At 43.0% G+C, this 11364-nt stretch overlaps 1 protein-coding gene across 2 annotated transcripts in view; it reads left to right on the top strand.

Annotated features, from left to right (window-relative positions):
* The window catches only part of dact1 (dishevelled-binding antagonist of beta-catenin 1), a 16106-nt gene extending 5316 nt beyond the window's left edge, over positions 1–10790 (top strand). The window contains exons 1-4 of one of the 2 annotated variants that reach the window (XM_021573938.2): positions 3270–4073; positions 6087–6216; positions 7270–7425; positions 8379–10790. In XM_021573938.2, coding sequence (XP_021429613.2) covers positions 3726–4073; positions 6087–6216; positions 7270–7425; positions 8379–10402 — 2658 coding nt within the window. In that variant the 5' untranslated portion in view covers positions 3270–3725 and the 3' untranslated portion in view covers positions 10403–10790. Of the gene's footprint in view, positions 1–3269; positions 4074–6086; positions 6217–7269; positions 7426–8378 lie in introns of those variants that run through there. The other variant, XM_036954654.1, reaches the window with a different exon arrangement.
* Positions 10791–11364: the final 574 nt, after the last annotated feature.

Genomic DNA, 11364 nt, shown 5'->3' with positions numbered 1-11364 from the left:
TGTACATGCATGCCTGCGTGTTTAGAAATTTGTGTCAGATAGCCCATCTTCTGAAAAGAGCCAGTATGACGGGGCCATTTTGACAGAGTCATAATAATGATGCTCTCATCGAGGGGCCACAGTCCCATCATCATCAGAGTTCTGCTTGTCTGGCATTAATATATGCAAGAACCAGTAGCTGGATTAAAACTCTGGTCCTGTCGGGCTTTATTTCACAGCAATGGGAGCACAGACATCCCAGACCAATTCCTTCTGGCACTGCAAATCATCAAAATCCTTAAAGACCAAATGCAGCCGTTTTTATATCAATATCAAATCATTTATGTATAATTGTTTTCCATTTAAATGGTCAAAAATAGATTTTTTGCAAAAAATAACTATTTGTCCAGCAAGGATTTTGCTGGTCAAAAATAGATTTTTTTGCAAAAAATAACTATTTGTCCAGCAAGGATTTTGCTAGGATTGTCTGGGAGGAGTCTGAGTGGGGAGGGAAAACTTAAAACTAGCTGTTATTGGCAGAGAGGTTTGGAACTATTTTGTTATTGGTCTATTAACCAATCAGGCAAGCCAAAATTCCCACCCATGCAAACAGGCTTGACTGTGTGGATTGTATTTTCAACCAGAAACGATCAGGAATTAACACTGATCTAAAATGTTCACACTTTTACAGTGTTAGTTTCATCAACTGTTGTACAATATGATACAAAACACAGGAAGAACTGAATGTTGACTGAACTGGGCCTTTAAGGAAATGGAACTATGTTTTGCATAATAAGTGGAGCTACTGTACTAATTAAAGTAGTGCTATACTAAAACATATTTGCATGGAAAACCAACCACTCCCGGCAGGTTGCCTAGTGGTTAAAGCATTGGGCCAGTAACCGAAAGGTTGCTGGATTGAATCCCCAAGCTGACAAGGTAAAAATCTGTCGTTCTGCCCCTGAACAAGGCAGTTAACCCACTGTTCTCCGGTAGGCCGTCATTGTAAATAAGAATTTGTTCTTAACGGACTTGCCTGGTTAAATAAAGAAATGTGAATATGGCTGACAGTGACATAGTCTGACATGCTGCTGGAGTGTTCTAGTGTTGTTGTTTGCCAATGGGATTTGATTAGAGAGCGCAGCACAAAGGGCCCCACTCCATTGACTGATCTCATTAAGGTGTTTGTATTTATCCCCAGGCTGTTTTTCCCCCTGTTCCTTAAATGGTATTACCCTGCCCCTCTAGAGACACACACTGAACTTATGGTTCATTGTTGCCAATTCTGAATTGATTCTCCCTTCTTCTTGTCTCTCTCTCCCTCTCTCGTTCTCCTTCAGGCTGCTTGCTGTGTTTGTTTGAGTCCCATGTTGGAATGCTAGCTGGATGATGACATGTCGTCCAGAGGATGTTTGTTTAGGACACAAGTTTCTATGTCAAACATCTGTTTTTCATAGAGCTATCCATGAATCCAATTTCCTAAATCCCTTGTCATGTTTAGAGAGAAGGATTACATTTGTGTTTCCCTGAAATCTCTCCCCACAGTTGTGTTTGATATAAGCTTGTGCATGTGTGCAATGTAAAAATAAAATAAAAATAAAAATAATTGTTGTTTTTTTGGTAACTTAATGTCAGTTACCTGTAAGGTACTGTTAAAAAAAGTACAGTATATTACCGTAAATTCTAAATAAACATTGGTTTAACAGTACATTACTGTAAAGTTGTTTTTACAGTGTGTGCACACGCGTGTGTGTGTTTGTCCTGACTCCACAAGCAGAAAATCAGTTCAGCTAATATCAAACACAACTGTCTATGAGGTAAACTGTGTGTGCTCTTCTGACTGGGACAGGTTAGAGATGTGTTTCTGTGTTTTTAATTAGCCTGCATGGGAACTGCTGGCTCCTAAACATCTGAGCTAATCCATCAACTATGCAAATCATGATTCCAATTTAGAGAGACTGCATCCGCTAGAGGGGCTTTCTATCGTGACTTTCTATCGGGGCTTTCTATCGTGGCTTTCTATCGGGGCTTTCTATCGGGGCTTTTCTTTTTCTTCATTATCATTCTTTTCAAATAGAGAAAACGGATTCTGTGATTTCATGTTTTGTTGAACAGTTTGATTTATATTTGGACCAACCTGCACCGGGAACCCTAATAAGCAATGTACAAATGTAGAAAATGAAAGAAAAATAAGTGTTTGTGGGGATAGCAGCTGCTTACAGTGCTGTTTAAATTCATATTCTGGGCTTGACTGTATGTTTAAAATTTGCTCACAAAAGATCTTCAGACATGATGTCCTTACCTTTGTGATAGGATAGTATTGAAACCTTCCCTGGGTAAACACACATCATTAGTAAAGATGATGAATAGTCACCTAAGAGTGATAGGGGCTAGCATTGAAATCCTATATGTTTTCATTTCATGAACACCACTCAGATAAAGAAGGGACTAAAATAAGGTTGGTTGTTTATAAAGGGATCATATATTATGTTAGGCTATATTGACTGGTTGTTATAGCTTCTCTGGTCAATTGTTATTTGCATATGGCGTAAACTTTAATGCCGGACTGATTAGGCCTACAACGACCATTACTGAAACTGTTTTTAAACTAGTTACATATTGATAAACCCTCTCCTTTACATTTCATGAAAATAGTATGTATTCATAGATCTATCTATAGAAAATGTAATATTAATATTAATAACAGATAGGGTTAAATGCGCTCCCTATGACATAGCCTAGAAGCTGTTCTTCCCTGTGGTTTCTTAACAGAGGAGGGCGCCCTCATCTTTAGTACAACGTCATTCTCATTGAAAAAAGGCACATCCTTTGCATACCATATATGTCATAATAAACATAACGTAATTGCCTAATGAATTGTTAATTAAACGCAATTAGCTTTTAATTCCATTTGAATTTCAAATCAGATTTTCCATTAGGCCTAGCCTAATAATGTGTCACACTTTTTCCAAACAGGAAACGGGAAATTGTTCATTAAATAGTTGTTTTAGCATGTATTGTAACGGATTGATTTATAATTTATATGTAGCCTAATCTAGATTCAATAGCCTACGAGGCTCAAAGCAGAATCACAGCTCGCGGGAGTTATTACTTGCAATTGTTACGCGAAGTATATTTAATAAGCACATGTTATCTGTAAAAGATGAAAACAATCACACGTGTGAAACTCCAAGGTATTATTATTTTTGGTTTTATTATATATCACAGAAAGAGAGAAGAATCGAATTAGGGAGAAGGGGCGAAACGTAGAACCGGCAGGCACTAAGACATATTGCTACCACAGAGAAAGTAGATGGGTCTCTAAAGAGAGAGGTGGTCCAACGCTACTCACCACTATCCTCAGAACGCTGCGACCTGCATGACAGAGAAATAGCTACACACTCCCTATTTAACATTACACTAAAACTTCGTCGTTTTCACCATGCAACTTTTTTCGATTTGTTCAAACTGAAAAGCACTGAGATTTGTTGTTTTATTTTGGAGGCCCGGATACTATTTGGACAACAAAAAGGACCGATTTTACGCACGCAGTTTGTATCGGGATAACTGCTTCAAAAGACAGAATTTATGGACAAGTAATTTAGTGGTCGGTTAGGTTAGACCGTGGTATGTGCGTCCATCGGTCAACGTTTTTGATGCACATCATGATTTTCTAAACTCTTCACAGTGAATTTATGTGGCCCGCTGTTGCCAGTTATATGTTGTAAATCATTGTCGCTTGTTGGATGGATACAATGAAACAAACGGCTGCTGGTGCAGAAATGCTGGTCTCCAAGGATTACACATTACAGATGCGGGATAGGAGAGAATGCGATACGCGCTCCAGGGAAATAATGGAGGAAGAGATTGGTCGTGTGCGAACTCGGGAGAGATTGGAAGCCACTCTAGCGGGTCTTGGAGAGCTGGAATATTTGCGACAGCGGCAGGATTTACTGGTCAGAAATGTGTTGAATCGCCAAGAGGACTCTATATCACCAGGAGAAGATCCAATGTGCGTTACGCATGAGGAGAATTACTTGAACTCGGAGGAAAAACTTTTAGAAGAAAACATTTTATTGCTAAGAAAACAACTGGTATGTAGACTTAATAAAATGTAATTTCTTTACTCCCGCTGTGTTTTGTATAACATTAATCTTTGATTAATTTGGGTCCGCTATTTTGGTTTACATTTCAAACGATGTCGTGAAATACGAAAAACAGTCACTCTAATATTGGTTTGAGTCGATCCAAATTGTTCACCCAGCGGTCTATTTTCTGACCCCGTCGCAGCTCCATGGACGCACGCCCAGCCTACTGATAATAACCGCTGGACACGTTGAGTTTGTGCTTCCTCAGGGCAGGCGCAAATCTGTCGAAGGATGAGGTAGATATGTCTAGTATGATACAAGATTAAAATAAAAACAGGCCTGTAAATTTGATTCCCAGATTACTTTCCGGGCAGTTTTATTAGTTCATTTTGGGACTTTTAATAGCGTTACCACCTCTATCCTTGTTTCACTCACAGATCAAATCAAGAGAAGTCTGTTTCAAATTGTAGACTGTTGTAAAAGTTAAATGGAACATTATTTACCATTTACAATAAATGAACGATTACGGTATTAGATATGTCATCGTATCCCAATGCAAGCAGATTCACTAGTTGTTCGTCTAAAGGAAACGATGTTGGTTCCCAGAGAATTAAATGGAGGGAATAGCAGGATGGCTATTAGAAAATAATGAGTGTTATTTAAATCTAACTGTGAGGGGGTCCAGCCTCTTGAATGAGATTTACTGATGAGTTACAATGGATGTTGCGACTGAAATTAACTTTTACAAGCAGATCTACCACACCCCGTTGCTGTTAAAGGATGCCGGGTAATTATGTGCTGGTCGTTTGAGATTAGGCCATTTAAACAGACAAACACACCTGGGTTCAGTTAGGCAGTAAGGGAAAGTCGTGAATGTTGTTGAGATGTTGATATATATATATATATATATATATATATATATATATCTCCTTACCCCTTTGATTTAATGTAGGCCTAAATTAAATCATATTTGTTTTCAACCTCATTCTATCATTTCAGACCATTTCACACTCAGCCTGTCAACCCAGTGTTATTCAGTAAAACAACCATTGTGCCTGCCTCTGCTTTTTGAAAATGGTACATTGTGTGGAAATGGTCTCTGAAGCCATAGCATGTTTGGAGCACATTAATCACATTAATCACCCTCTGCCTCTTGTCACCAGGCCTGGTTTTATGTCCCGCTAGTCTGCTACAGCCCTGCGCTGTAGGAAGTGCTGCAGCTTGATATAGCCTGGAATCTGTGTGTGTGTGTGTTGCATTACTGGCCTCAGTCATGGCTCAAATAGTATAACTGTATATGTATAATGCACAGGGGATAGCTAGACCTACCTAGATGGCTAGCAGGTACAGTAATGTCGCCTATGTCTGTGGTCTGCAAGCCACTTAATTGTCACAAATGTAGTGCATTTAAATAGGGTCTGACTTGTCAGTAAGCCTTCAGGTTTGACATTTGCAGTTGGTCTTTGAATTCAAACCACACTCGAGAGCAGAATGGCGGAATGTATCCACCACACGATCTGGTTGTTGTCATATGTGACCCGGGCCGGGCTGTTCCACATAACCCGCATGTTTGAGGGAGGAGTTGTTTATCTCCCATGATGTGACTCTAATTTAGTTTGGGATGTTAATGGGTTCCGGTAGGGCAACAGTCTCGCTAAGACGCGGAACACTTGCAGCACAGTGACTATAGCCCCACTTTAAGTAACCAACATGCAAGGCTATGGATTTAATCGGAAATGGAACCAAAAATAGGTGGCTAAACATGCTGTTTCTTGTCAATGGCAATACAGAACAACGCTGAATTGGATTGAGCTGTAGACCCTTGTCCCAGATCAGTCTGTGCTCTTGCCAACTCGGTCATGGATCGGCAGGTAGCCTGGCAGGTTTGGTTTGAAATGACAAGGAGTTGGCATGATGGCACAAATAGACGGGCACTCAGGCTAATAGATATAGCTACGTAGGAACCAAATGTCACTGTACAACTGTAACTAACTCTATTGTCTGTGTGTTTCCCTCCAGAACTGTCTGAGAAAGAGAGATGCTGGTTTGATCAATCAGCTGCAGGAGCTGGACAGGCAGATCAGTGACCTCCGATTGGACACGGAGGCATCACATGAGCAAGTGGAGACAGACAGCCGCCCAAGCTCGGGTTAGTCTAGTTCTACAATAGAATGGATTCTAAGGATTCGACCTCAGAATGTTACCCTGTGGAAAAACTAGACATTATCAGTAGGATCTGTCAATTGCGAGTCAGTTCCACTTAAGCAATTGAGGATACTGCAGAATGTGTAATCCCCCAAAGGCAGGGTTCTTAGCAAACACGAACATGACATAGAAGTGACTGGCAATGCTACATTTTTGGTCACACTTAATTTGAATAGTCCAGTAGATGCGCTAAAGTAAATGCTCTACAGTAAATGCTATCTGTTGATAAGCAACTGCTTGTTAAGGTTAGGTTTAGAGCTAGGGTTAAGGTTAGTAGATAGTTAGTTGAAATGTTACTGATAGTCCATCTGTAGACGCTCTACACACTATCCAAATAAAGTGTTTTGTTGTCAATTTTGTTGTTGTATATTAATAAATGGGCTACCATCTCACATAGAGAAGTGTTTATCTAACCCATTGTTTAGACCACTAATATGGTAACACTCAGTCCGTGAGCTGTGGCTGGTACTGTATCCCGTTATTAGTTGTATACATTCCACATTCCTCATGTAGGAGGTCACTGTGGATAGTGTGACATAGTGAATCTTACTACAGAACATTCTGTACCGTCCATGTGCAGTATATTATTGGCGATTTGTGGATTTTAATGTATTGTGTTCTGCAAACTGTTCACAACTAACTTCAGATAGATCTGTCTGAAGTTTTTTTCAGTTGGTATGGAATCAGCATTTAACCATTCTACTCCAAAGCTCATTTCTTAGATGCCAGAGAATTTAGAATGGATGCAGGCTTGGCTACGCTGCAAATAGAAGAAACGTTACTTGAATCTAGTCAACCCTGTTTACACCAGCCTTGTTTTAAGTGCTTGAGATTTTCCGCATTAATTCTTTTAATAGCCACAGCCTGACATGTAATAAATTGTTGGATGACAGCTCCCTCCCTGCGGGGTGTAAAATTAACGTGTTAAAAAATGTCCCTTCTGTTTCTCTCTGCTCTCTCTTTCTCTCTCTGCTCTCTCTTTCTCTCTGCCCTCTAGGTTTTTACGAGCTGAGCGACGGAGCTTCGGGGTCCCTCTCCAACTCCTCCAACTCGGTGTTCAGTGAGTGTTTGTCCAGCTGTCGCTCCAGCACCTGTTTCTGCAGTCCTCTCGACACATCACTGTGTGCCTCCGAGGGAAGGCTCAAATCTGCAGGTGAGAGAGAGAGAGGCCCTCACAGCACAGTCCCATAAGGGTTGTGGTGAATTTAATTTGAATTCAGTCAATAAAATAAAAATAAACAAGTTTTTCCTCATAGAGAAGCATTGAGGAATTTCAGTTCCTGAAGTAAAAAGGGGTTGACTCCAACCCTGCAGCACAGCCCAGCGCTACGTCTTTGGCAGGACAGAATCCTGATGTTTGATGTCACGTGGTCTATCTTGGGCACAACAAGCTGGGCTGAATAATTTTGTTGTCCTTTGCTGTATACACAACACTTTCCTTCTTTCCCGAAAGACCCCCATCACACCCACCATCCACATAAGTGTCATCTTTTATTACAGTGCTTCATTCCAGCTGGCCCCAGTTCAACTAATAGTTTCCTTTGTGTTGTTACCAATAGTGGGGTTTGTTGTGAAAATACTTTGATTCAGTTTCAAACGAATGATGGAGAAAAGACTGGAAGGAAACACCAAATGGCACCCTTTCCCCTACATAGTGCACTACTTTTGACCAGAGCCCTATGGGCACTATGTAGGAAATAGGGTGTCATTTGGGATACAGAACACTGTCCGTTGCGCTAGATTCCCGGCCAGGCAAGGCAGATGGCTTGGCTCTAACTAACAGCCATGCCTATGATAAGACACAAACAAAAGGGCCATTAACACATCTAAACCAACTGCCCCCTTCGTTAGCATATTGAGAGGTTGCATGCTTTGCTTTGCTTACCCTTTCAACACTACTGTAGGCTTCTGTGTGGCGTTATTGTTGAAATGAGGAAATGGTATGGAAACTGGTGGTTTCCGTTGCTTGAATTACTAGTGGTGTCTGTAGTCCGTACTCTTTCTTTCCGGTCTGGTTTCCATATGAGATACTAGTGGCGTATCTGTTGTTCTGTAGTCTTTTGTTGTACTGTAGTTCTTAGTCTTTGTCTTCTGTGTGGTTTTCAGATGAGCTGGGCAGCTGTGCTGACTGTGAGAATCAGTGTGCGGAGCAGCAGACCATGGGGACTGCTAGAAAGTCGCTCCCCGCTCCCTACTCCCCCTCTACGGACGCCTCTTCCACCACTCAAGACATCCAGTCTAAGTACCACTGTGACCTGATCGCCAAGAACGGCAGCGACGTGTACCGCTACCCCAGCCCCCTCCATGCCGTGGCTGTACAGAGCCCCATCTTCTTCCAGTCTCTTGCCGGCCATATCAAAGAGGACGGGGGGCTATCAAAGAGCAGCGGAGGCGAGGGCTTCGGTGACTGTCAGAAACTAAAGCAGCCGCTGAATCTGGTGCCCCAGAACATTTCTTGGCCTGCCTCCCATGCGCCTACCAGCAAACGACTGGACAATTATATATTCAGCCTGCTTCAGAGGAGGGCTCAGCCCATTAGGACCAATAAGCCGCGGACGAGCATCAGCACAGACCCCTCTAAGAGCATCCTGAGGCAGGGCAGCTTGTGTGTGAGACAAGCTACTGTTGCCCCGCAGCAGCAAGGAAGGACTGCTGCTCCTCTTCCTGATCTCAAACCAGCCTGGCAGATGTGTTTACATGCAGGTGGTGCCAGTAACACTGATCCAGGAACAGGCACCTCACAGAGACAGTGGTCAGTGGAGAGCAAAGGGGAACTCCTCTTAGAAAATGGGATGGTGTCCCAGTCTCTGGGCCAACCTCAGAACGGCTGTGCCACAATCGACGGCAGTGACATTCACACCAACAGCCTGGTAAAAAAGAAGGGGTCTGTGTCATCAGCCTATAAAGGACTTCCATCGGCAACCGGTCCTCTGTCTAAAGATTATCAAGACTTGGGTACCCCAAATGCCAACTCCTCACCCAAAGAGAGCAAGCATCCTTATTTCCCTGCTGCTCCAGTGGACATCAGTACTAAACCCCCCCAGACACTCCCTAGAGACCGCACCAAAACAGGCACTCCCAAGAAAAGCCCTAAGAGCATCCTGGTCTCTGTCCAGACAGCCCAGACCACTAAGGAAGAGAGGCCCATGCTGGAGCTGGTGAGTCTAGGGTCTTCCTCCCAGAGCCAGGATGAAGGTCAGGGTCACATGGTCAGTGCCCAGTACATCCCTGCCCAGAGGCAGACTGTCAAGCTCCGCAAAGCGGGCAAGAACATCAAGATTGTCAAGGTGAAGAATGCCTCTCTGAAACAACACAGAGGGGTTCACGCACACGCTGAGCCTGTGTTATCCGAGGCGACAGGGGGAAGGGAGAAGGGTCACCGATCTGGAGGGATGAGGAAGTCTCGTCAGCCTGAGGAGGTACAACACGTGCACAAAGTCTCCTCCAAGAGGGGGGCGTCCACCAGGGCCAAACGCACCATCCCTGCCTCCATTCCTGAGGGCCGGGTCCTTGAGAAACACACGGCCACAGTGTCCACAACCAGGTCCACTGTGTCCAGGCATCATGGTCACCATGGCAGGGAAGTGGTGGTGGCCAAGCCCAAGTACAAGAGGACAAGCGGACATGACTACAACCGAGGAAGGCTGAAAGCCATCACTGAGGTGCCTTACGATGAGGCCTTTAGGAGAGCCCACCGCAGACAGAAGAGGGAGGTCCTCGGCCAGGTCTCCACCACCACGTACCTACCCTCCAACGTGAAATTTGCCAGCCCTTATGCCTATGTGGCTGGCAGCGACTCTGAGTACTCCGCAGAGTGCGCTTCGCTTTTCCATTCCACCATCGTAGACACCAGTGAGGATGAGCAGAGCAACTACACCACCAACTGCTTCGGGGACAGCGAGTCCAGCCTGAGCGAGGTGGACTTTGTGGGGGAGAGCACCACCAGCAGTGACTCTGAGGAAAGCGGAGGGATGAACTGGCCCCAGTTTTCAGGGCAGGGCGCTGGGCATCATGACTTAACCGCTGCCCAGGCTAAAGCCTTCATCAAGATCAAGGCCTCTCACAACCTGAAGAAGAAGATCCTCCGCTTCCGATCGGCGGGCTCGCTAAAACTGATGACGACTGTATGAGGAAGGGACTTCAGGGTGTCAGGCAGGAAGCAGTGACTCCGCCAATCAAATTGGCCACTCTCTCTCTCTGCCCAAGATCAAGTGCCTAGGCAGATTTTTTTTATTTACAGAAAGTCTTTACTGAAATCAATCTCAGATGTTTAAGGAAACATTTAATTGGGATGCAAGGATTTGTACAAAATGTCCAGCAGACTCCCTCTCCCTGCACTTTCTGACAAACGATGGACAAGGTGAAAAGCATCTAAGGAGCCCCCATTTTTATTTTGTTGTATGTAGAGGTTTTTGTATTTATTATGGACATTACCCTTGCTGTGGTACATGGCAAAAATCTGTACATGCTTTTAATGTTCTTGGTTTACTTTTTGGATTAAAGATATTTCTAACATAATATATTTGGTTGCTACTTCTTGGACACGCAATACTTTATTGTATTAAGTGTCTGTAAGGAATATTAATGGCTAGATATACATTATATTCTGATCACTGACAACTGCTGATATCATTTTGATATACAGCACCATTTTAAAGTTTGGACACCTACTCATTCAAGGGATTTTATATTTTGACTATTTTCTACATTGTAGAATAATAGTGAAGACATCAAAACTATGGAATAACACATATGGAATCATGTAGTAACCAAAAAAGTGTTAAACAAATTAAAATGTTATTTTACATTCTTCAAAGTAAAGAAGCCACCCTTTGCCTTGACAGCTTTGCACTTGGCATTCTCTCAACCAGCTTCACGAGGTAGGCACCTGGGAAACATTTAAATGAACAGGTGTGCCTTGTTAATTTGTGGAATTTCTTTCCTTCTTAATGCATTTGAGCCAATCAGATGTGTTGTGACAAGGTAGGGGTTGTATACAGAAGATGGTCTTTTACCAAAAATGTCCTTATTATGGCAAGAACAGCTTGAATAAGCAAAGAGAAACAACTGTCCATCATTACTTTAAGACATG

Source organism: Oncorhynchus mykiss, chromosome 19 (assembly GCF_013265735.2).
Source record: "Oncorhynchus mykiss isolate Arlee chromosome 19, USDA_OmykA_1.1, whole genome shotgun sequence".
NCBI classification, from domain to species: domain Eukaryota; kingdom Metazoa; phylum Chordata; class Actinopteri; order Salmoniformes; family Salmonidae; genus Oncorhynchus; species Oncorhynchus mykiss.
This window is presented reverse-complemented; position numbering and strand designations above follow the sequence as displayed.